Source organism: Drosophila busckii, chromosome 3R (genome assembly GCF_011750605.1).
Source record: "Drosophila busckii strain San Diego stock center, stock number 13000-0081.31 chromosome 3R, ASM1175060v1, whole genome shotgun sequence".
NCBI classification, from domain to species: Eukaryota; Metazoa; Arthropoda; class Insecta; order Diptera; family Drosophilidae; genus Drosophila; species Drosophila busckii.
Window position 1 is genome coordinate 5121517 of NC_046607.1, and position 27053 is coordinate 5148569.

At 42.9% G+C, this 27053-nt stretch overlaps 2 protein-coding genes across 2 annotated transcripts; both read left to right on the forward strand.

Annotated features, from left to right (window-relative positions):
• The first annotated feature begins 3279 nt into the window (after window positions 1-3279).
• LOC108604686 lies at window positions 3280-14228 on the forward strand. The gene is made up of 5 exons (XM_017994242.1): window positions 3280-3572; window positions 4688-5250; window positions 8906-9322; window positions 9971-12578; window positions 12640-14228. Exons 1-5 carry the CDS (start codon window positions 3500-3502, stop codon window positions 13107-13109), a joined length of 4131 nt encoding a protein of 1376 aa, XP_017849731.1. The 5' UTR covers window positions 3280-3499; the 3' UTR covers window positions 13110-14228.
• A 1189-nt stretch (window positions 14229-15417) lies between these two features.
• LOC108603745 (neurofibromin) lies at window positions 15418-26878 on the forward strand. The gene is made up of 16 exons (XM_017992818.2): window positions 15418-15545; window positions 15605-15989; window positions 16044-16773; window positions 16831-17152; window positions 17208-17760; window positions 17822-18359; window positions 18415-20009; window positions 20070-20676; window positions 20734-23089; window positions 23148-23402; window positions 23460-23555; window positions 24010-24099; window positions 24387-24589; window positions 24647-24833; window positions 24891-25056; window positions 26299-26878. Exons 1-16 carry the CDS (start codon window positions 15441-15443, stop codon window positions 26304-26306), a joined length of 8196 nt encoding a protein of 2731 aa, XP_017848307.1. The 5' UTR covers window positions 15418-15440; the 3' UTR covers window positions 26307-26878.
• The last annotated feature ends 175 nt before the right edge of the window (window positions 26879-27053 follow it).

The window sequence follows — 27053 nt, forward strand, 5'->3', positions numbered from 1 at the left end:
TTTGAAGGCTCCAAGCCGGAGGCGTGGAGAAGTGGCTAAAACAGCGGTTTAAGTGATGCCACAACATTTTTATCTTAGCAAGCAAATGCTACGTGCGGCATGCGGGCAAATTTTACGTTGCATACTTCTCAGCGCGCAGAGCGCCAAGCTGCGAATGCAAACAACAAATTTGACTGCGAGTGGGGAAGCTCGTTGTTTTTGGCGCGTTTCCCTGCACTATCCTTCGGCATAATTTGAACTCAATTTGCCTGCAAAAGAACACGGAAAACTTCTTACGTTAGCCAGCCAGCCTGCCAGCTAGCTAACAGCAAGGACAACTGTGCGCGCAGATTTGCGCGTTTATGAAAATCAGATAAGCAACAGCATGTTGTGCGTAACGGGCATTAGCCATTAAGTATATGCGAATGTTTGCGCATAATTTTACGCATATTTGTATAATTAAATAAAAATTAACGCATCGATAAACAGCTCTTAAAGCTGCAAATTTAAAAGTCAGGTCATGGATTAAGTTACGGCGGAACTCCAGTTGCTTGAGTATGTTGTATAGCATTTATTTTTAGTACAACCTGTGCTAATTGCACTTGAGAACTAAAAAGCTGACAAGCTTCCTGTCATAATTGTCTACGCTGGGTTGCATCCCAATGGATAAGCGTAAACCGACTACGACTGAAGTGTGCGGCACTTGGCTGTCAAAAGCACAGTTACGTGACGCTATTAGCAGTGCAGTTAATGCTGCATGTGCTGTGCTTTGGCCCGCTCTTGGGCTATCCCAGTGAATGCAATATATTAGAGATAAGTATATTGTACCACAGAGCGTATGATTTATGACTTGAGCAGGACAAATGATGCCACACAACCGGCTGGCCAGTAAGTATATAAAAATAGTTGACTTGCCACAGCTGCTTGCTTAAAACTAATGCCTAATTTATTGCAGTGTATGATGCTGTGAGCTTCAACATTTAATAATACTTTATTTGTTTATTGTTGCGTTGATGAGTTTGCTCGTCATTTATCAAACGTCCAAACAAAAACAAAATGTTGCCGGCTGCATGATTCACCCGAATTTAGTGACGACATCAACGACGCCCTCGCAATGAGGCTTAATACATATTTTGTTTAGGGTCTATCTATGCGCGACTCTAACGCCAACACCAACTCCGACTACCGTTTGGTAAGCTCATTGGCATGTCGCCAAATTTGACGCCACATCCGCAACGGCGTTTGCCATTTGATTATATTAGTCATGCTTACAAAAAAAGCCATATGACGCTCAAGCCACCAACGCCATGCCACAGTCAAGCACAGAACAAACCCCCCGAGTAGCTTTTACTACTACATAGCGCACGAACACACACACACACACACACACACAGAGAGAGTCAGCAGCAACGTCAGCCAGCCAGCCCTTGTTTCATGAGAAAAACATACAATGAAATTTGTTCAGCAATAGACAAAGGGCAGGAGTTGGGTGTCCTGTGGCGTAGATAGCGTCAGGCCAAACAAAAAGCTTTTCATTCATCAAAAATAATCAGGCGCAAGGAGCGACAAGCGGCAAGGCATTGGGCTAGGAGCACTCGCGCGCTGAAAGAGTCCGCTCTTGTGTTTTCGTGTGTGCGAGTGAGTGGCAGTCAGTGTAGAGTTTGCGCTGCTCAAAAAAATATTCTGAATTGCTTGATTTTCATTCTTTTTTGCCCATTTTAGACAATTTACCTTTCCATGCTTAGCCAACTGCCAAACTGAACGAAGCTGCTATTTCTATTTCTGTTTCTGAGCTCTCCATGCTTCTTCTACCTTGAGGCGATGACTTCAATTGCTTTGCGGGAGAGGGTTCATTCATGAAATTTGACATGTTGACATGGGGCAAATAAACAAAGCGGGTTAGCTCTTTATTTTAATTGCCCGGAATTTTGATATTTTTAGGCTCAACGCACAAGGGGGAATTTAAATTATTGGCATAAAAGTTATAAGAGATTGTTATTCCAAAGCAATAAGGACTAGCAAGGACAAGCTTTTATTATTTATATAATTTGTTTATAATTGCTTTTTGTTATCGTGCATTTATTTGTTTATGTTGCTTTGAAACAGATATGTTTTTAGTTTTGATTTGCGTATACGTAATATTTTGTTACAAAAAGTAAAGCTTTCAAATGTATAATCAACTCCTCACATTTTGTTAACAAATAGAACAATTCTGCTTAGGTAAGGATATGTAAAATTAAACTATGCCTTAATATCATCAGTTAATTTCAATTCCAATTCTGCCACAACTGCTCGATTCACTGGTAAGCTTCGCTCACGCTGCTCTCGTTTGCTCTCACAAAAAGCAAATACTTTCCCTCTCTGGCAAACAGCTGTAGGGCTGAAGCTTTCGTTCAGTTGAAGTTGAAGCCAAAAGCTTTTACACTCAATGCAATCCACATGACAACAAGCAAATCCTTGAACAAAAGGATATGCGCGTGCTTTTACGGTTAGTACGCGACGTTTACTCATGGCATACACACACGGTAGCGGCAAAAGACGATACGCTCACACATACACAGACAGCAACAACAGCACAGAGATACACACACATACATAAGCAAAGACAGAAGACACACTGGTGCATGTGAGTGTGTAACTGTGTGTGTATGAAAGTGAAAACGCCAAGTGCCAGTGGCCTAGAAATTTAACAAATTTGTTCAATTTATGCAAAAGCCCAAGGCAAATTCAATGAAAAGTCGCTGAAGAAAAGTGCAAGTGAAAAGTGCCTAAAAGCAGCGGAAAATCACACAAGCGCACACACTACCAATTATATGTATGTATGTAATACAAATACACACATACCCACACGCACAAAGGAAACGTCATATGCCAGAGGCAGACTGTCGCTTGCCAGGCATTGACAGCAGCAGCAGCAGCAGCAGCAGCATTAGCAGCAACAGCCACTAAAGTAGCTGAAGTAGCTGAAGCAGCAGCAGCAGCTGTGTTTGTAGTGAAAAGCATTTTGTGTATCCTATGTTTGTTTGTGTGCGGTTGTTTGCGTGTGCGTGTGTATGAACGAGCGCGTGTTCATGTCCGTGTCCATGCTCATGTCCTTTGCCACAACGCCAACAGCAGGAGCAAGAGCAACAACAACAGCAACACAAAGGGCAACAACATCAGCAATTACATCGTGTAGTTGCTATAATGATAGATTTCAAAATTAAATTGAGCAAATTATCGTATGAAACGTGCCACGCTACGTCAGTCTAAAAATAATAACAAACAACGAGCCCCGCAAAGTTCAATTTGAAGCTCCGAAGTGCCGACTGCGCTGTAACTAAGCAGCCCCAACCAATTGACTTTTAAATAATGTATGCACATTGATTTTCTGACGCATCCGCCTCGTTATCGTTGTCGTTCTCATTTTCATCATCATCAAAAATAACGGAGTCAGCGCCCACAGTGAGCGCCACTCCGCCTACTGCTAGATTGGCAAACGCATAAAAGTTCTGATTTAGCTAGAACTTGCGCGCAGCGCATGTTATCAGCGGAACTGGCTTCGACGGCTTTGTTAAATGCGAGTTATCAGCGCAGCAACGGCCCAACAAAAGGTGAGCCAACAACTTGTTATGCATATACACACACTACGTATACGTAATATGCTAAATTATTACCGCAATTGATGGATAACATTATAAATAGCTGCGCATATTGCCAACAGCATTATATTATTTTATTATAAATTGATTGAGCACATATTTAAATGCCAGCAGACTTTGCGTGGTTTGAATTTCTAAGCAAACAGCTACATATATGAGAACTTTATAATGTCTGTCTAATATATTGCAGTTGCTGCTGCTGCTGCTGCTGCTGCTGCTGGAAAAGGTCAAAGCATTTAATTAAAATGTCATAAAATATATTTACAGCTCATTTAGCACGCGTATTAACACCCGTGCACATGCACTTATTAACACCCACTCACACACATGAACACACACACTGACACCCACACAGCTTTGTGCGTTGCATTGCTGTGTCATTGTTGCCATTATATGTTGCTTTTAATCAGATTTCAACTATAATTGCATTTTACTACGCTAATGACATTTATCGCCAACGCATTTGTTCTTAGTCAACTAGCCGTGCAGCCTGCCCACCACCCCCCAACCCTCGACGCCTTATGGCACAAATACTTGCTTCAAACTTGAATGCATTCACTTGTAATTTTATGCAGACGCCTTACAAGCGGAAATAAAGTTCTTAAATGTCAACGGCAGTGCAAGCTCATACTAGTTTTACATTTCCGGTATGCAAGTTACCCTACGACGACGGTGTTGACAACAATATTTCCACACATACATATGTGTGTGTGTGTAAAATTTTTACGACTTGATGTCATGCATTGAGCAACAACAATAACTCCCACACACACACACATGCAAATGAACAATTGTAAATTTGGTTAGCATGCAACGTATTGTAAACTTTGAGTTTATGCTATGAATTAATTATACAAATTATTGTCAGCTTACTGATAACTGACTGTGCAATTGAAAAATCATTTAAATTGCATATATTGCAATTTATTTATTGTTATTCAATTAGTTAGTGTGTGGACAGATTTAAAGCGATAAAACAGCAGCAGCAGGTTTGCAACTAAAAATAGTAACAAGGGGTGTGAATTGTTTTCGTTTTTTTAATGCGCACTTCCTATTTTTATTTTTAGATGAGGTTTGCCTGTCAACGTTATACGAGAAGTGCGCAAAACCAACGACAACAACAGCAACTGAAGCAGCAGCAATGACCAAACAATTGACAACAACAAACGCAACAAATGCAGCGTCTAGCATAACGCAAAGTGCAAATTTAGCGCCTACGGTTATATCGCCAACTACAGCAGCAGCGACGACGACGACGACAACAACAACAGATGGCGCAACGCCAGAGACAACAACAAAGATACAAACAACTGCTGCAACAACACTAACAAAAGCTGCAACAACAACAACAACAGCAGCAACTGCAACTGCAACGAGTGATGCTAGCGGCCGTTCAGCTGCTCTTGAGCGTGCCTATGTGCATGATGTTTACGAGCATTGTGAGGAGCCGACAGGACCAGTGCGCCCTAGGGTGGCACAATTTCTGGGAAATCTGGAGCCCGGCTCTGTGGTCTGCGATGTCGGCTGCGGCAGTGGGCGTTACTTAACCCAATGTAACCCGGCCATATGCACCATTGGCGTTGACCGCTGCTATCGTCTCAACAAAGTGGCACACGAAAGAGGCGGCGAGGTAAGTCCTGCCCTAGTAATTGATGTGTGCAAATTACTTTACTCGACACTCGACTATGTCTGTGTGTGTGTGTGTGTAGCTAATGCGAACGTTAGGTCCTTTGACCCACTTTGCACGCTGCAGTCGCTTGGCCAACTCATAAATTATGCTTATCATTGAAAATTATTTGCACATGTTCTTGTTCATTGTCAGCGTTGCGCACTCTAATGTTGTCATAATTACAATGGCCAACAATGGAGCTATTAAAAGAGCAGTGCTTTGCCACTGGCAAAACGCAGTATACCCAAGCGAGGGAACAATTGCATGAGTAGGAGTAGCAGCTTGTGTGAAGCGTTTCAATCAATATTCGCCCAAGCAAACGGGGTGTGGTTAAGGACGGCAATTATATTATTGCCACCACTGTGTAACGCTATGAGCTTAATAAATAAGTTAACTCGTTATACACACGGCGCTGAATATTGCATAAACCAATTTCCATGGAAGTAATATGCATTTTATACTAAATTCAAAGAATTGCTGTTGTTGCGGTGCACAAGCCACAACATTTCCTTTTCATTATTACGACCTACAATAAATATGCTCGCTCTCAGGCCAAGAGGTATGCAATACTTGCGCTTGTAATAATCTATTACAAAAGCTTCCGCTGTAGCTACGCTTCGCCTCGCAACGCATTTGTTATTTATTGTGTTCATTCCCAGGCACAAGAAATGCCATTTTCCAAGAATAAACCCACTGCCAATCCCACAGTAATTCCACATCCCGCTCCGTACTTGGCATTTCTTGCATTTAAATTGCATTTGCAGGCACTGCGTGGGCTTGAACTTAGCATGTAATAACGGCAAGGACGATAAATAGGACATTGTCGGTAATGCTGAAACACTGACTGCCATAGTTGGCAGTTGGAGCGCGGGTTACTTAAGTGCAACGTAAATGGTATAATTTATTTAATAACACGTTTAACTATTATTTTCCGCGCCTGAGAGTGCAGTAATTTTCCGTCTTCTATTCGGTATGTTCGAATAGCGCCAGTCCTTTATTTGAATTATTGATTAGGCAACTGTTCAATGCCACGCTCTAATTAAACTATTAACTATCACAATTGCAATGCTAAATTGTTAAATTTGCCTGCGTCTGATGTATTTACGTACGTTTAACACAAATTGCACAAGTGCATCACGTGACCTGCAAGTGAATCCAACTAGTATTTGCTAAGAAAAAAAAAGTGGCAAACTTTTTGTAAGCCAATTTAACTTTCGCCTTGGAGTGTATATCTGTTGATGAAAAGTTTGAGTTGCTTGCTGGCAACTTTGATTCATCCGCACTGACATGACCTGATTTTCTATAATATTATAAAGCAATAAGCAGGCAGCCCAAGTGGAGCAGCAACGTATGCAGCAGGCATTAAGCAAATAACACACACAACTTGCACATAAATTCTGCTGCGGCCAAAAAATGGCGCATAAAAGAGACTATGTATAATAAAGCAAAGGCGCAGCAAGCATATAAAAAAGGACAGCGCAGCGGATTGAAGGGAAAGCAAAGTAAACGAAAGCAAAGCGAGCGCAACGAGATTCCTTTTTGTTGTATTTGTTGTATTTTTTGTGGCACAGGTGACTGCCATGCCAGCAGCAATTTCATTTAAAAAAGTATAAATAAAAAAAACAAGCAGCTGCTGGGGCGTTTTCACTTTTCTTTGCGAGCACATTTAAACGTCATTTAAATAAGCTGCAAGCCAAGAAGGCCAAACAAACGAACATAAGTACATGCATAATGGCTTAGTATCTTCTTTATACTCTATATACGCATATCTATATACTTTACTTTTCGCTGTACTTTGGCCTCATTAGTGCAACGCGGCGTATGCGTAACATGCTGCACACTCCGCAACGCAACGGAGCTGCATTGAAACCTTGTCAACATAAATTTCAAAAGCGCTTTGTGCAACACCAGTGTGGAATTACACACCCACAAATCACACACACATATGTATGCATCGTGTGTGGGTGTCACAAATAGAACAAGCGCATCCAACCTTATAATACACTTTGACAAAGAACCGCAACAGAAACTGAACTAAACTAACTGAAATTAAAACTTGAACAATGCCAAAAGTTATTTGTTCGATTGGTCGAGAGTGCGAAACTAACATAAACATATCTTATAGCTTCTGAAATCTCTTGTTGCTTACCCGGCAGACAAACATAAGGCCACCCTTTTGCATTTTTTATAAAATATATCCAAGTGTATAGGAATAAAAAAATAGCAACTGCTAAAAATACAATTTCTAAAGGCCATAGAAAAATGTCGACGTGTGTACACTATTAAAAGCAACTGAAAAACGAGCTGCAATAGTTGAATGCAATTCAAACAAAGCACTCAAAATTGCACTGGGATCAGTTATATGGCTATAAAATGATTGCATAGGACGACGCATTTAAATAAATTAAAGTTGATGCAACAATCCATCTAAGCTGCATTTAATAAACATTTCATGAGCTTGTCTTAAGCAAATGTGGCATATGCCACACGTTGTGTGTGAGTGTGCACATACTTATCTTAATTGATAGCTGTGTGCTGCTTAAAAATTGTTTACTTGAAGCTGACAACAGAGATTGCTGTGGCAGTTTGGGCTGACAGCGCTAAGCTCACTTGGCCAGGTGAGTGAGCAGGTTGGTTGCTAGGAGATTGAGAGATGCTAGGCGGGTCAAGGCTGCTGCTTTTTTGCAGCAATAACACACACAGAGACAGAAAGACAGACAGACAGACAGCTACCTATGCACGCAGAACGAGCGCTATCAACGTTATTGCGACGTTCAAACAATATTTGTTGTACGTGCAATAAGCGAGTAAATTTGCATCAATAGCTTAAACGACGCTTTAAGCCAAATGCTGTCGTTTTCAAAACTCACATAAATTGCAATAGCTTCTGTACAGCCATTTAATGCAAATGGCAACTGATAATTGCCAATTTAGCATAGGGTTAGTTTTGTTTTATTTCCCATTGCTGTCAAATTTAATTGACGCTATCAAATGCTGTCCATGACATGCAAATGAATATAAATGACGCACACCAATGGTAAACATGAGCACAAAGAGAATTCAAACAAAGTGTACTAAAGTATTGTATATACAGTAAACGCTGGGTAAACTAGAATTTAAGTTAATGTGGAACGAATTTAAGTCCGTATAGATATTGCTACTACTATCAATTTGCAAGCGTCCAAACGGATCAAACAAGCTGAATCAATGGCAAACTTGTATAGGTCAGTTTAACGTTACTAGCCCATTATTTAGTAAATAAATTGAATGCAATAAAAAGGCTTCATAAAAATATAATATACTTGAGCAGCTTATTTGCATGCATATGGCGCAACGCAAAGGCAGGCCAAACTTTCATTAGCTAAACGAATTAAATTCAGTTAGCTCAAAAGTTTCAAACACTTCCAAGCTGCTTGCAGCATTCACTAATTCTATAGCATAGTTAGGTGTGTCCGTGTGCCTGTAAGTGTGTGTGTTTGTGTGTGCGTGAGACTTTTGCGTAACATAATTGGCTTGACAAAGTGCAGAGTGCAGCTGCTTGAGCTCAGGTTTTCGTACTTCTTGTCGAGTCTCTTGGGTAATGCCTAATGATGTTGTTCATGCTTTTGGCCCACAGGTGGCGCTGTGCGATAATCTGGAGCTGCCGTTCCGTGATGACAGCTTCGATGCAGTGCTGTCCTTGGCTGTAGTACATCACTTTGCCACCACAGAGCGCCGTGTGCGGGCGCTTAGGGAATTGGCGCGCATCTTGCGCATTGGTGGCCGTGTGGTTATCACAGTGTGGGCCCTGGAGCAGCGACATCGACGCTTTGAGTCGCAGGATGTGCTTATACCCTGGCAGCCGCCCAAGAATCGCACTTACTCATATTCGTATTCGGATGAGGAGGATGACGATGACTTTCTGCCGCCCTATCATGCCTACACAGAGGACTCCACCAACTCCAGTCGCTCGGCGGGCGACGGCGACAGCTCTAGCTTAAGCTCATCCTCGCCAGGCGAGTCCTGCTACAGCTTTGTGCGACGTGCTATACAGGCAAGTGAATAAAGTTATGAATATCTCTAGTTTAAAACCATTTTGCCTCAGAGCTCTTTATATTAATTTCGTAAGCAAACTCATTTCATATATGGAGCATAAAGTTTTAAATTTCACCAGCAATATAAGCCAATGTTTATAAAATTTGGCTGACAAATGATTAAATTATGTTTAATATTATTATCCAATCAGCTCGTTCATTGCTTGTTTAATCGCCAACAGCCCAAGCACTACTGACCTGCAAGGGGCCTCGCTTGCCAGCCTCCCACGTTTGAGAGGTACTCTTCGCTCTGAGGCGAAGGCTACTGAGAGCATCGCTGCATTTCGTTTATATACGCTCGATCGCTATACGGTGCTGCAGCTGAGCGAGAGCGTCGCTGTTGTGTAGATGAGAAAGCGCTCAATGCTTATCATACATTGGGGGTGTCTTTGTTTTGACTGCATTAAGCGAGCATGAGCATGAGCATGAGAGATATGATCTAGAATTTAAGCAAAATATAAGAGGGCTAACGTGACTTCTTCCATTTTCTTAAACAATAGTTTGTCTTATTTTTTTCGTTTAATGAGCTCTGAGGCAGAAAAATATAAATATTTGTAGAATTGTGTGTTGTTGCAACGCAATTAATTAAAACTTAATTTATAATATAGAAATTGGCTGGTGGACGCCGACATGCCTGGTTTCTGGATTCGTGGACTTCTAAGGATACCAAAAACGACAGCAGCCTGGACTATGAGGATGCCAAGGATCTGCCCATTGAGCTGCGTCGCCTGGAGGACTTTGAGGACTTTCATGATCCACCACTCACGGCTAGCCTCAAATCACGCAGTCTGGGCAGCATCTTACAGCCGCCGCCACGCCAAATTGTGCGCTCTCGCTCCAGCGTACCCAGCCTGGGCGGTCCATTGCTGCCAGGTGAGACCAAAGCAAGTGCGGCTGCAGCGCTGCTACTAAGCGCGCCCGAGGCACAACAGCTCAACGGCGGGCACTCGCCCACAGCTACTGCCAGCGCTGGCAACACGCTCGCCCGCCGACCCAAGCTCATCAAGCAGAAGCAATCGCTCTGCGACGACGACAACGCTCAACTGCAGCCGAACGAAGCCAATGGGCCCAGCCAAGGCAGCGCGTATCAAATAGTTAGCAGCTATAACAGCGCCAGCGGCGTTAGCAGCAGTCTCTATACGCGCAGCGGTTGCTATGCAGCCAATTATCATCAACATGCCTCAGCTGCAGCAACAGCCACGCCAGCAACAGGAGCAGCAATTGGCGCGCCTGGTGGACAGCTGCCCAGCTTTCTCCGCAAGCAGAGCTCACTCAATGAGGAGCTGATGGCCGGCAATCGACTGCGTGAGAAGGAGCGCGTGCGTAAGCGCATTCAAAAGCAGACGTCATTGAATGAGGCGTTCCTCTGCCGCTCGGCCATGTTCTCTAAGCGGCTGCAGGTCATACGCGAGGGTTTCACCACTAAAATCAAAAGCTCGACGGGCAGTCTGGAGCGCGTAACCAAAACCGGACTCAACAAGCTCATGCAGAACATCAAAAGCGCTCCGCCAACTCAAGCGCCATCACCAACTGCAGTCAATCCGCAGCAGCAGCAGCAGCAGTCGAGCAGCAGCAGCAACAACAACAACAACAATAAGCAGCTAAGCACACCAGTTACGCATACGCATCAGCATCATCATCATCATGCAAGTAGCGCTGCGGGCAGTTTTAGTGCTCATGTGCTGGCCAATGTAAGCGCCGGACCTGTGAGCTACTGCAGCAGCATAGACTGCAGCATGGCCAATGCTTGCCATTGCAGCGCTTATCATCAGGAGTGCGTCGCTTGCGTGGAGAGCGAGCAAGCCAAGGTACGCCGGCATTCGCGTGAGTCTGGCTCGGACTCCTCCAAGGACAGCAGTCTGCAGTCGGACACCAGTATTGAGTCGGAGGATAGCTTCGCCTCGGTTATATTTATACCCAAGCCGGAGCAGCAACAACAACAGCAGCAACTGCAAATGCAACAGCACTCCAACTCTAGTTCCAGCAACTCCAGCTCCAGCAATGGGCAAGGCAATGCAGCTGCCAATACTACCACTGTCACCACCACGCGTCCGCCGCCCACACACTCAGTGCCAACATCTCCGCTCATTATGCCCTGCCCGCCGACGCCCGCCCATTCCCCTGCAGCCACACAAGGCACCGTCACCTCGCCACCCCAGTCTATGGCCGCTGTGAGCGCCGCCATGGCCATACTAACACCAGCTGCTAAGCCAGCGCGCTTCAGCTTCGATGATGCGCACATTAAGCAGCAGCGGGAGCAACAGACCATAGCTGCTCACAAGATAACGCGTCAGACTATACGTGAGATGCCGCCAATACCCAAGTTCCGCAAGCAGCAGTCGCTGCAGCTGGCGCGCCAAAACTTTCCCATTGTGCGACGAGCCTCCGGCTCTGGTGTAGCCAGCAGCAGCGCCTTGAATGCCAAGCTCTTGTCGCTGGAGCTGTTCAATCCAGCCACCGATGATCTGGACAGCGATTCCAGCGAGCCCTCCTCGCCAGACTCCATCGACAGTGTTATAAGCGCGCCACGTTCCGCGCAGCTGCTGTCGGCGCCCAGCACGAGCACTGCCAAGTCCAGTGATGAGTCGGAGAGCGCGCTGGCGCAGACCATTAGCATTAACAAGGAGCAGTATCACAAGGGTGAGCTGCAGATTAACAATGCCACGCCCAATACCAACGACATTATACTGAATGCGGACAGTGCACCGCTGCTGCCGGAGAAGCGCGAGTCTGGGCAGGCACAGCAGCCGCAGGATTGCGCCGAGTTTGCGGAGCAGCTAACAGCGCAACTGCAGCGCGAACTGGATGATAAAAGCAATCGCGCCGATTGTCGCAGTCTGGATGGCATTGGAGACATTGGCGAATATCTAAATGCTGGTGCTAAGAAGCGCTCCAATGGCGATTTAACTTCGCTGCGTGACGAACTGCGTGAGCGTCGACTTATGCTGGCCAACTTGTCCACACAGCCAAGCCTGCAGCACTCGCCCATGTCGTCGTCCACCTCGTCGCTGTCCTCACAGACGCGCAGCTTTACTATACACGAGGAACAGGAGGGAGAGGATGAAGAAAACGAGCGCAGCTATTCGTTGGGCATCTATGAGCACTGCAAGATCTCAAAGTTCAACTACAAACGCAATTGCCACTACAATCTCAATCCCGAGACCGCATATCTGCTGCAGGATGATGGCGATAGTGATGTACGCGATGATGAGGATCGTAAGTATTCAGGATTAGAAAATCATAAGATCCGCATTTAAATATTGTATTATGCTTTTAGCTATACCTGAGGAGGATGAGGATGCTGAGGCACTGGAAGCACTTAGTGGCGATCAACTGGGTGAGGGCATGGTCTGCCTGCGTGGCAGAGCTCCGCCCACAGCAAATTCATCAGGCAACGACTATGGTCAACGTCGTCGAAACTTGGGCGCTATTAAGTCCGTCACATCAAGTGCGTCAAGCTCTACGGAAACAGCACCTGGCACGCCGCAGCAGTCACAGCAGCAACAGTCACTACAACAAGTGAATTCAACTGATTCCGTGGAGCATTCGAATAGCTCCACTGCATCGCTGGACAGTCCCTCGCAAGGTGGCGCCACTACACACCATCGCTACTACCATGTATTCCGTGAGGGTGAATTAGATGCATTGATCAATCATCATGTGGCCAGTCTGCATATTGTTAGCTCTTACTATGAGCGCGCCAGCTGGTGTGTAGTGGCCGAGAAGGTGCAAGTATGGACTATCTAAGCATGCTACACACATATACGCATACATATACATATGTTTAATAAATACAATTAATTAATTTAATTGATTACGAAATGAATCTCTGAAGCCCCCAAAGGAATTGTTAAATTTAGTCTTTATTGATAGTGAAAGTATGCAAGTATCCCAATTATCTGTCTAGCACTAATTTAAGGATTCGTAACGACTTTTGCTTACGGTTGTCAGGCCTGCTCAACGGCATGACTGCCGCACTGCATTGAAATTCAATTTCAAGCAAACCATTTAGTTTTTAAGCAGCAAATCGAATACTAAGCAACGCAAAATTAAACAAAATTATTATTATTAATTATACAACGACCATTGAGTTTATTTTTAATCAGTAAGCACAACACACCGAATTCAAACAAGAGCTAACGCTTCTCATACATAAACGTCCATTTGCAACATGACATACAAATTATAAAGTATATATAGTAACTACAGTAGCCAAAAAGTTAATCAAGAAAAATCAAATAGAAATCGCAAGACCATATCTAGTCCGTATACAAATGCTTTATACAAAAACACCGCAGTAAGCGAATCAATACGATTATTTCTAAATATCAATAAGTGCATTTACAAAAATCCTATGCAACATCTATCTACACCCGAAATAGAAAACTCAGAATAATCAAATTTGTTACTGCTCTACATATGCATGCATGTAAATTAAATTTCATTATAGTATACTATTAAAAAAGTTGAAAACTTTAAACACTTCCCCAAAAAGGCCAATAAATCCCTTTAGTATATAAACAAATATTTATGCTAATTTAATTTTTTTTAATAACACGCTGTTATTATAAGATGTAGCAGAGATTTTCAATAACTAATTGCGACTGTACATGTTAGATAGCTAAACTAAACTTTATACCATACAATATTAGAAAATGAAAATGTTGAACAAAAGGTGTATGAAATGAAAGTTTACGCAACTTTATCTACGATTTAAAGCTACGGATATATATCTGCTCGACATCATGCTGAATATTTATTTACGAAACATTATACATTTAAAATTAGACTAAAGTAACTTGAAAATACGTATTATGTATTTGCACAATGAAATACACACAAGTAACCTACACTACCAGACAAAATTCAATAAATTGAAATAAAAATTAATATTTGTTATGCATAAAAGAAAATATTAAATAAACTACAACTACCAAAAATGACTATTCCCGTATTCTGTGGTATTGTTGGTATATTTAAATATCTATTGCAGTTGGCGCGCTGATTTTAAACAGATGTCCAGGGCTGGCGAAAATAACGATATATTCCAAAAGGTCTGACCCCATTTATCCACACTGGCTACAGATGCGTTATCGAAAATTGTGCAAATATTTATCGGACGTGGGTGTTTCGGCCTAATACAAAAATAATAATATTTGCATAGTTAACGATTCAGAGGCTTACCCAAAAGTGTTATTTAGATAAAGTGCAATGTGAACTACAACCTCTATATGTTAGCAGTGCGTTTTAAATGACCGGCACTTGTTTTCTAAGGGTGCAACTGGCAGCAGAAAGTTTGTGCTGCAACAAATCTGTGTTGCAGGTGCTCCTCACTTAACATTTAGGCTCCTCACTAAACATTGTGCTAACAGAGTAAATAAATGTTGACCTTCAGGTGAAGTTATCGATGTTAAGGACTGATCTCAAGGGCGTTTGTCTGCATATATATACGGAAAAGTATGCAATATAAAGTTAAATCCGTTGTAAATAACAGTTAAAATTGACCAAATATTTATATGAGTGTTTTTCCCATAAATGGATAAGTATGCAATAACTTGTTATCAACTTGCAGCGACAGTGTTAACAGAACAGCTGAGCGCAGAAGACGACCATTGTACAGCTGTGGCGTTTTATTAATTAAAATGCTTTTGCAAAGGCTTTAAATATACAAAAAACCGAAAGAAATGGCTACACAAAAGCCCGGGGAGTGGGCCACTGGTCTGCTGGCACGATTTGAGGACCAGGTAAGTGTTTTTCTATTGCTTACCACATTTCGCTACGCCAAAGTCAATGAGAGAAAAAATGTACCTGCTGGTGTTGTTTTGGCGTGGGCGTTGGGGGCGCGTGTGTATGTGTACTCGGGGTAGTTGTATGCGTGGGCGCCAGGTAGTTGCATGCCCGGCAACAGTTTATGAATGAATTGTAAGACAATGTAACTTTTTCAACCACCGCATGAATGAAAATGCAAACTTGTATGAATAAACATTCCGATACTTAGAAGCGTAATGAAATAATCAATGAAATGCGTTTAACTTGCAGTTGCCAAATAAAATCGGAGCCTATGGTACACAGGCGCGCATGAGCCAGGACCAGTTGGTGGCATGTCTTATACACATTTCACGCTACCGCTTCTCTCTGGTCATCTCCGGTCTAACCAAAATGCTACAACGCGTGAATGAAGCTGTAAGTAGACATTAAATATAGCTTGCAAAATACAACTATTCATTTAATTCTGTTTAAAGGCGTTGCAAAATCGTCATGAGCCAGATCGCTGCTACTTTGAATCTTTAGTTATTATATTGACTACATTAGAGCGTTGCCTGACCAACCAAACCAAGGATACCGCACGCTTTGAGGAGGCCATGAATGTGAAGCTGCTGCTGCGTGAAATCTCACAGTTTGTGGACGTCCAAAGCGACAGCAACCCAAATGCAGCACAATTGAAAGCACTGGCCTCCAAGGTGCTCTTTGCGCTCTCCCAAAATCACTTCTCGGCCGTATTCAATCGCATCTCAGCACGTATACAAGAATTAACATCGTGCTCTGAGGAAAATCCCGATTATAATGACATTGAGCTAATACAGCACATTGACATGGACATGCAAAAGCTAACAAAATTATTACAGGGTAAGTTTGACTTAAGTCTGCGAAACATTTTACTTATTTTACTTTTAATTTCAGAAACCATAACAAAATTTCGCTCTAAGCGTGCACCACCACTTATTTTGCTCTACTCGCTAGAGAAAGCTATATGGAATTGGATTGAATACCATCCACAAGAGTTTCAGGACTTGCAGCGTGGCACAAACCGCGACATATCCACGTGCTGGGAGCCACTCTTGGACTTTGTCGAATACTTTAAATCGGAGAACAAAAAAAGCAAGACTTTAGTGTGGCCACTACAAATGTTGCTACTTATATTAAATCCATCCAGCCTGGAGGCTACTGTCAACGAACTACAACAATCGGAGAAGGAGAAAGAAAAAGAAAAAGTGCCCTCAAAATCTGCGCAATCCACATCGCGTGACAAAGATTTCTCAGCACGGCAATTTATTGAGAGCATAAAGCGTGGCTTGGGTCCACACTCACCATCGAAACAAGTTACCGAATCTTCGGCAATTGCTTGCGTTAAACTATGCAAAGCCTCAACCTACATTAATATAAATGACTCCAACAATGTAGTCTTTAAACTCGTACAGTATTTTATGAACGATCTCAAGGCACTGCTGTTCAATCCAGTGAAGCCTTTCTCGCGCGGTCAGGGCTATAATTATGCGGACATTGAGCTAATGATTGATTGCTGGGTATCATGCTTTCGCATCAATCCGCACAACATAGAGGCTTTGAAAGTCTGTCTAAATCTTAATTCGCCGCAAGCGTACCATTTTGTTATTGTTTGCTCGCTATTGCGGTAAGTTGTGAATAATTTGAATAACTACAAACTAATCAAATATCTTTGTCATTTTAGCTTGGCCCATATTTATGTGGACTTTCGGCTGCAGAATAAAAATCCGTTTCGCATTGTAAATCAGCCGCGGCTGTCCTGGTGGCCCCAAACCGATGTGGTGCACTATCGTTCCGCCGAGCTACGCGCTCTATTTACGGATACGCTAAACAAGGCGACGCAGGGCTATATTGCGCACACGCCACTGCGTTATATAACTTCACTAACACTCAAGTCCAAGGATCCACAAAAGAGTCTAAATCGCCCCGAAGAGGGTCCTGCACATAAGATGCTCTTGCTGCTGCTCGTGAGGCTCATACACGCTGATCCCACGCTGCTGCTAAATGTAAGTCCTAACAGCTCGCAAAGCACATAAACTAAACATTATTTTTAACTTACAGACGCAAGGTAAAGTCGCGCACGAGGTGCAAAGCTCTACGCTTGAGCTAATCAATGGTCTGGTCAGTCTGGTGCATCAGACCACATTGCCCGATGTTGCGCAGGAGGCTATGGAAGCATTGCTGGCACTGCATGCGCCTGAGAAAATTGAAGTTTGGAATCCAGAGGCGCCCATTAATACCTTTTGGGATGTCAGTTCGCAGGTGTTGTTCTCCATATCGCAGAAACTCATACAACATCAGATTGCTAACTATACGGATGTGCTCAAGTGGCTGCGAGAGATACTCATCTGTCGCAATACGTTTCTGCAGCGGCACAAGGACTACGCGCATGTGGGCAGCCAGATAGCCATATGCAAGCAGGCTCACATTAAAATGGAGGTGGTCTTCTTTATGTATCTGTGGAGTGTTGACTTGGATGCTGTGCTGACATCGCTTTCCTGTTTTGGACTGCTCTGCGAAGAGGCTGAGATTTGTTGCAGCTCTGATGAGCTAACCGTTGGCTTTATTATGCCTAATTATCACATCTATCAGGAGTTAGCTCAGCTGTCTACTTGTATGTATTAACAAATGCTACGATTGTTGCTTACATTAAATTAATTTATTTCTATTCACAGCCGCTACGGACACGCGAATTTGTTTCTTTGAAAACAGTCATGGCAATGTGCTGAGTCGTCTTACTTTGCAAAAACGCATTATGACGCTGCTGCGCAAGATTGAGCACTGTGTGCATGGCGTGCAGCCTGCCTGGGAGGAGACATTTCGTAACTGGGAAGTATCCAGCAAAATGCTGCAGACCTATCCCAAAATCAAGACCGAGGATAATCAAGCAGAGGTTTTCCATCGCGGCATGGGCAAGCGTCGTGCCAGCCATCAAAGCTCAGAGCACGATCTGGAGGAACAAATTAACGAATGGGCCAACATGACCTGGTTTCTACTTGCCCTTGGTGGTGTGTGTCTGCAAAAACGCAACAGCAGTCGTCAGTTATTGTTGCAGCAATCGCAGAACAACTGCTCGGTGGCTTCTCTAGCGCAAGCATCGCTTTACTCAAGCTCCACTAGCTCTGGCCATGGCTCACTGCATCCCAGCACAATGTCATTATCTACAATACCAGCTACAGCACCACAGGATGTTAGTTACTGTCCCGTTACACAGTAAGTGAGCTTTCATTTCATCTTAGTTGCATAAATTATTTTGTTTTTTCTACAGATTTATAGGTCAGCTGCTGCGTTTGCTTGTCTGCAGCAATGAAAAGATTGGGCTGAATATACAGAAGAATGTCAAGGAGCTGGTGGGCGAAGAGATGTCTACACAGCTATATCCCATTTTGTTTGATCAGATCAGAGCTATTGTGGAAAAGTTCTTTGATCAACAAGGCCAGGCCAATGTAAATGTCACGGATATAAACACACAGTTCATCGAGCATACTATCTATATAATGAAGTCTATACTGGATCCAAAGGCCAACAAAGATCCCAACCAGGAACAGCCATCGCCTTCAGAGCACTTGGGCGTTACCAGCATTGAGGGCATGATGCTGGGCATAGTGCGCTATGTGCGTCACCTTGACATGAATGTCTATGCTATAAGAATTAAAACGAAGCTCTGCCAATTGGTGGAGGTCATGATGAAGCGCCGCGATGATTTAGCTTTTCGTCAGGAGATGAAATTCCGCAATAAGCTAGTGGAATATCTAACAGACTGGGTAATGGGCACATCGCATCAAATAGCGCCACCCAGCTCTGCAGATGCTTCAATACTAACCAACACGTCGCTCATCTTTCGCGACCTAGATCAAGCCTGCATGGAGGCAGTGGCTGCACTGCTGCGCGGTCTGCCGCTGCAGCCCGAGGAGTCGGATCGTGGCGATCTAATGGATGCAAAGAGCGCGCTGTTCTTAAAATACTTTACGCTTTTTATGAACTTACTCAACGATTGCATTGACAACTCCGAAGCAGAGAAGGACCCCAGCAATACTACTCCATTGCTGCCGCCACGCCCACGCATGGCAGCTGGCAAGCTGACAACGCTGCGTAATGCCACCATACAAGCCATGTCCAATCTACTGGGTGCCAACATTGATTCTGGTCTGATGCACTCCATCGACTTGGGCTATAATCCAGATTTGCAAACACGCGCCGCCTTCATGGAGGTGCTTACACAAATTCTACAACAAGGCACAGAGTTCGATACGCTGGCCGAAACGGTGCTGGCCGATCGCTTTGAGCAGCTGGTGCAATTGGTCACTATGATTAGCGACAAGGGAGAACTGCCCATAGCCATGGCTTTGGCAAATGTGGTCACTACTGCACAGATGGATGAACTGTCGCGTGTGTTGGTCACGCTCTTTGATGCCAAGCACTTGTTGTCGCCGCTGTTGTGGAATATGTTCTACCGCGAGGTGGAGGTTTCGGATTGCATGCAGACGCTTTTCCGCGGTAACTCACTGGGCAGCAAGATTATGGCGTTTTGCTTTAAGATCTACGGCGCCAGCTATTTGCAAATGCTGCTGGAGCCGTTGATACGTCCACTACTCGATGAGCAGGTAGAGACTTGCTTTGAGGTAGATCCAGCCCGCTTGGAGCCCAATGAGGACATTGAAGAGCATCGCAACAATCTGATAGCGTTAACGCAAAAAGTATTTGATGCCATTATCAATTCATCAGATCGCTTTCCGCCACAGCTGCGCTCCATGTGCCATTGCTTGTACCAAGTGCTGAGCAAGCGCTTCCCGAATCTGCTGCAGAATAACATTGGCGCTGTGGGCACAGTTATCTTTTTGCGTTTTATAAATCCGGCTATAGGTAATATCTTGTAAACTTTACATATAAACGCATATTTATTAATTCAACTTGCATTTGCAGTTTCGCCACAGGAGCTTGGCATTGTGGGCAAACAGGTGCCCAGCTCGGCTAAGCGCGGACTCATGCTCATGTCCAAGATACTACAAAACATAGCCAACCATGTGGAGTTTTCCAAGGAGCAGCACATGCTTTGCTTTAATGATTTTCTACGCGATCATTTCGAGGCCGGACGTCGCTTCTTTATACAAATCGCCTCGGATTGCGAGACTGTGGATCAAACGTCGCATAGCATGAGCTTTATATCAGATGCCAATGTGCTGGCCTTACATCGTTTGCTGTGGACTCATCAGGAGAAGATTGGCGACTATCTATCCAGCAGTCGTGATCACAAGGCTGTTGGCCGCAGACCGTTCGACAAAATGGCCACTCTGCTGGCATACTTGGGCCCGCCGGAGCACAAACCTGTCGACTCACATATGATGTTTAGCTCTTATGCACGCTGGAGCTCCATTGACATGTCTTCCACTAATTTTGAAGAGATTATGGTCAAGCATCAAATGCATGAGAAGGAAGAGTTTAAAACGCTCAAGTCTATGAATATATTCTATCAGGCAGGCACCAGCAAATCGGGCTATCCAGTGTTTTATTATATAGCACGACGCTATAAGTAAGTTGTGAACTTTGGTGATATTAACTTTAATTAAATATTTGCTTTGCTTTGCAGAATTGGCGAAACCAATGGAGATTTATTAATTTATCATGTTATACTAACGCTCAAGCCCTTCTGCCACTCGCCCTTTGAGGTGGTCATTGACTTTACGCACACCTGCAGCGATAATCGCTTTAGAACGGAATTTCTGCAAAAGTGGTTCTATGTGCTGCCCACTGTGGCTTATGATAATGTGCATTCCGTTTATATATACAACTGCAACTCTTGGGTGCGCGAGTATACAAAGTTCCATGATCGCATCTTGGCGCCCTTGAAAGGCAATCGCAAGCTACTGTTTCTGGAATCGCCGCCCAAGCTGTGCGATTATATAGATGCGGAGCAGCAAAAGCTGCCTGGCGCAACGCTCTCATTGGATGAGGATCTAAAAGTGTTTAGCAATGCGCTTAAGCTGAGTCATAAGGACACCAAAGTGGCCATCAAAGTGGGCCCAACAGCTATACAAATCACCTCGGCTGAAAAGACAAAAGTTCTGGCGCATTCCGTGCTGCTCAACGATGTGTATTATGCTTCGGAAATCGAAGAGGTTTGCCTGGTGGATGACAATCAGTTTACGCTGTCCATAACCAACGAGAGCGGCCAACTGAGTTTCATACACAACGATTGTGACAACATTGTCCAGGCTATTATACACATACGCAATCGCTGGGAGCTTAGTCAGCCTGATTCGGTGACAGTGCATCAGAAAATACGACCCAAGGATGTGCCAGGCACGCTGCTCAACATGGCGCTGCTTAACTTGGGCTCATGTGATCCCAATCTACGCACGGCTGCCTACAACTTGCTTTGCGCTTTGACGGCAACTTTTGACTTGAAAATAGAGGGACAGCTTTTGGAAACACAAGGACTTTGCATACCCTCCAACAACACCATCTTTATCAAGTCCGTTAGTGAGAAGTTGGCCACCAATGAGCCGCATTTGACGCTTGAGTTTTTGGAAGAGTCCATACAGGGCTTCCAACGCAGCACTATAGAGCTGAAGCATTTGTGCTTGGAGTACATGACACCCTGGCTAAAGAATCTAACCAAATTCTGCAAGTCCAACGATGATGCCAAGAAACTCAAAGTATCACAGATTCTTGATAAACTAATTTGCCTCACCATAGATCAAAAGGAAATGTATCCATCGGTGCAGGCCAAAATTTGGGGCTCCATTGGTCAAATACCAGAGCTCATTGACATGGTGTTGGACAATTTTCTGCACAAGTCCATTACCTATGGCTTGGGCTCGCCACAGGTGGAAATTATGGCAGATACGGCTGTGGCCTTGGCCTCAGCCAATGTGCAACTTGTTTCCAAAAAGGTTATAACACGCATGTGCCGCGTTATGGATAAATCTTGCACTAATCCCACTCAGTATCTGGAGCAGCATATGATGTGGGATGATATAGCCATACTGGGACGCTATCTACTTATGTTGTCCTTTAACAATTGCTTGGATGTAGCCACATCAGTGCCGTATTTATTCCATACAATAACATTTCTGGTCTGCTCCGGCTCGCTATCCATGCGCGCCTCTACCCACGGCCTGGTTATCAACATAATACACTCGCTCTGCACCTGCACGAATCCTTCGTTTGGCGAGGAAGCGCAGCGTGTGCTGCGCCTGTCGCTGGATGAGTTCTCGCTGCCCAAGTTCTATCTGCTCTTTGGCATCAGCAAGGTCAAGTCGGCAGCGGTTACAGCCTTCCGCTCCAGCTGTCGCCATCCCACTGACAAATGGTTGGGCAATGAGCGCGTCACACAGCCGCTGCCCGCCGATCGTGAGCGTCTCTCGCTGCCCTCACTAGAAGTTATTACAGATGCTTTACTGGAAATAATGGAGGCCTGCATGCGCGATGTGCCCGACTGCGATTGGCTGCACACTTGGACTTCACTGGCACGCAGCTTTGCTTTCTGCTATAATCCGGCGCTGCAGCCACGCGCGCTTATTGTCTACGGCTGCATTAGCAAGACGGTGACGGATCATGAGGTGAAGCAGCTGCTGCGCATACTGGTCAAGGCGCTGGAATCCTTTAATGATTTGATACTAATTGAGGCGCTGGTCATGTGTCTCACACGCATACAGCCGCTACTACGTCCCGAGTCGCCCATACATCGTGCGCTCTTTTGGGTAGCCATATCCGTGCTGCAGCTGGACGAGATTACACTGTATGCCGCTGGCCTAGCGCTGCTGGAACAAAATCTGCACACACTCAAGTCGCAGGGCTGCTTCGATAAGAAGGAAACCATTGCCGAGGTTATGATGAAGACGCGCGAGAAGCTCGAATGGCATTTCAAGCAGCTTGATCATGCTGTGGGCTTGTCTTTTCGCAGCAATTTTCACTTTGCGCTGGTGGGACATCTGATTAAGGTAAGCTGCAGCAATATATTATAATAATTTATACTAAAGTTTGTTGTTTTCTTAATAGGGCTTTCGCCATCCCACGCCCACCACAGTGTCACGTACTTCACGTGTGCTTATTATGCTGTTGGGCATAATTGCCAAGCCATTGCATCGGGACAAGTTTGAAGTTACTCCCGATAGTGTGGCCTATCTGACAGCGCTTGTGGCCGTCTCGGAGGAAGTACGCTCCCGCTGTCATGTCAAGCATGCGCTGCCACGTTGGCCTGCAGATCTGGGCGCCAGTCTTGACAATGCCGAACTAGCCAATGGCATGCAACCTGTAACTGCCAGCAAACTCTTTTAGTTAGCATTTAATATTTACATTTATTTATTTTAGTTGGGTCAGCCGCTGTCGCGTCGTCAGAAGAGCTGGGATATTTTAGATCAATCTGCTTTACAATTTGCGCGTCATCACAAAGTACCCACACTACAGGTAAGTCACGCATATACATCTTAATTCATTGATATATAATCTGAATCAAATTCGTTGTACAAAAGTTGTTATATACATTTGCTATAGTAACTTTTGGCTATCCATTTATATAAACTCAGCCTTTCATAACTAATTCAAATAAATGTTTATTGACTTTTTTTCTATTCTCGTTTTTATTTTTTGTTGATATATGATCATATGATCTATAAAACGTAACAAACTATATATGCCTGCTGACTACTCTCACATCTAATTGGTGCTTGTAACTCTCTCATGAATATATCAACTTTATATAACTACATATCTACTACTACTACTACGCATGAACATGTTATTGATTTATCGTTTGATTTGCGTTATCAACAAAACAACAACAAATAATGATCACAACCACAACAACAAAACAACATCAACAACCATAACACTGCGAACAACAATCTCATACATTACGTAGAATGCGAGAGTTTTATTTAAGACTCAACGCTCATTTTCGGTACCAACCACCAAGGATCCGAATAATGCGAGCGGCATCGAAGAACGTCAGGTATTATCCTTAGCCAACTTTCTCTCTCTTTCTCTCTTAGCCACTGTACTAGCTATTTTCTTACTTACCACTAATACTTTCACCTATAACTAGCTGTGACTAACTATTGTATAAAACCTCTGTGAAACATTTTGCATGGCATTTACATTGGAACTCATTGACAAACATGCATATTGTTTTATTAAGTAGTTTATATATTTACACAATTTATATAAACAACTATCTAAATGTCTTAGCTTAATGTTAGGCCAACGACAGCATTGAGTAATAATTTGTATTTCAAATAGGAACGCGGCTCACGCTCGTCCGTGTCCAATGAATCAAATGTTTTGCTGGATCCCGAGGTATTGCCTGATCTGTCCATACAAGCGTTAGTATTGACAGTCTTAGCCACGCTGGTTAAATACTCATCGGATGAGAATGAAACACGCGTGCTATATCAGTATTTAGCTGAGGGCTCCGTGGTATTTCCCAAAGTGTTTCCAGTAATGTAAGTTTATAATGTAAGCAAATGAAACATCAACTAATGCTTACTATCGTACTACAGTCACTCATTGCTGGATCAGAAGATCAATAACATATTATCGGTGTCGCATGATCAAGTTGTCTTAAACTCCGTGCAGAGCATTATACAAAATATGTTGGCCAGCGAGGATCCATCGCAGCAACAGCTGCACTTTTTGCAAAGTTGTGGCTTTGGCGGACTCTGGCGTTTTGCTGGACCATTTACCAAGGTAAGTTTGTAAGTTTTCACATAGCAAATTTAATAAAAATATTTGTTTTTTTTTTAGTACAACATGATGGGTGAATCTTCGGAACTGTTTGTTAACTGCTTGGAGGCTATGGTGGAAACGTGTCTGCCTGGAGATGAGCCAGCGCCTGTGCCACCCTCACCACGTCCCTACAATTTGAGCTCCAGCCTCAGCAGCCTGACGCTTGGCTCACCCACAGACAAAGGTAAGTTCTTTTAATTGTTGCAATTCTATAACTTAGCTGCATTAATTGTTGATATTGCTTTTTATTGCATAGCGAGTTTTAGCAACGTTTATTCAACTTAACTTTTAACACATTTGGTACACTTTTTGTATTTTCTATTTACTCTTTCTTTATGCGAAACACCATTACGTTTTATATATACAGCATTCTCATCGGAATCATTAGATTTTTACGACAACTGCTCCGGCAGCGTCAGCTCGCTACGTCGCGCCTCTCACAGCAAATCACGCGCCAAGCATCGAATGAACGAAAGTCCATCACATTAAGCATTTAACACAAATTGAAGCGCACAAAAGCTTAGCTAATTAACAACTACTAACACCAAAAGAAAATTTCTAAAATGATATTAAACTATTTAATTAAAATCGTTAACTATGCAAAACAATTGTAATTTGTAGTTATCTAAGCGCCGCCAGTAACCAAAATTAAAGCATTGTCCCAATCAAAAACGCACACACAAACAATCTAATCAGAAAATTGTAACAGCTACTAACACACAATATAAACTCGTATATAGCACAAATATTGTTATTAAAAAAAACAGAACAAAAACAAAACAAGAAAACAAAAAGAATACATGCAATTGCACTTTGTTATGTCAGCGAATTGAATTTTAAACATTTGAGAATTGTACGCCTATGTATGATGATTATCAGTACCTTGAAGCATTTACAAAACGTTTTCGTTTACATATTTAGAGTCTACATAAAGTTATCGAACAACAACATTTATGTAGTGTAGTGTATTTAGATGTCGTTCATGTTTGTTACACTCATGCATATACTTATTGAAAAGCGTGTGTGATTTGAAATTTTAACTACAAGAACTAGGAATATAAAATCAAAGACATGTATATGTTAACTAATTAAATGTACCTTAAATTTACGCATGTTTATTTTAAGTATACAACAGTTAAACATAAAGTGGATGCAGACAGTTTAATACACATTTGATTTGCCAAGTGATTTCATTTTACAATAGTTTTAACTTAGACTAAACAAATGGGAACCGTTACAGCGACATTTTTTACATTTATATCAGAACTGCATAGCGTACTTCTAATTAGTTGAAACATAAACTACAACTACAAAACTAGTGCATAGAACAATTTTTATACAATTTATATTGCTAATTTGCTAATTAGATTACAACTTTAATATTTATATTTTACATATGTTTATGCTACTTTTGTCTTATTTTCAGCTGCATGAATAACAACAACAAATCCAAGCACTAGACGCAACACAATATTCTCGAAACTAATGCGTTTTTTGAATCTATTTAAAAAATGTTTTTAAACCAAAATGTACAAAAAACAAAACGCTACAAAAGCGAATGTCCAGTGACGTCGGTTGAAAAAAGAGAAAATCAAAAATAGTCTATACGAACTCAAGACACAAATACTGTTAACACAAGCCCTACGAATATACCTAGTACCAATAGAGGAAAACAGAGCTAGAGCATAAACATATATATATTTTGACAGCGAAACGCAGCAGAAAAACAAAAATTGAGAACAATTTTTCGATGTTCATCAATATTAAATGTAGTTTTTTATTATAAATGTGTAGTATTTAAAGTTAAGCGCCCTACACACACACCAGTTCCTGATTAGGCCATGGCCCATGCGCAACGGCACTTTAACCAGATTGGATAACAACTTAAAGCTTTAACAAAATGGCAAGCATTGGCTGCTGCCTTTTAATTATTTTGTATTATACGAGAATCTCTCCTGGCAACTAACAAATTCTGTAATTTACACGCATTTATTTTTTATTTTTATGTATATTTTTTTGCAGCTTTTAAGTGAATGCTTCATTAAAATTTAATTTACTTAATTTATTTTATAAGCATTATGCTTTTTTAAATAAAATTCTTATATGCCAAAAAGAACAAAACTAATCTGAATAGTTAAGTAAACACACCAGGTCCGCAACTTTATGCAACTTCTAGTTTTA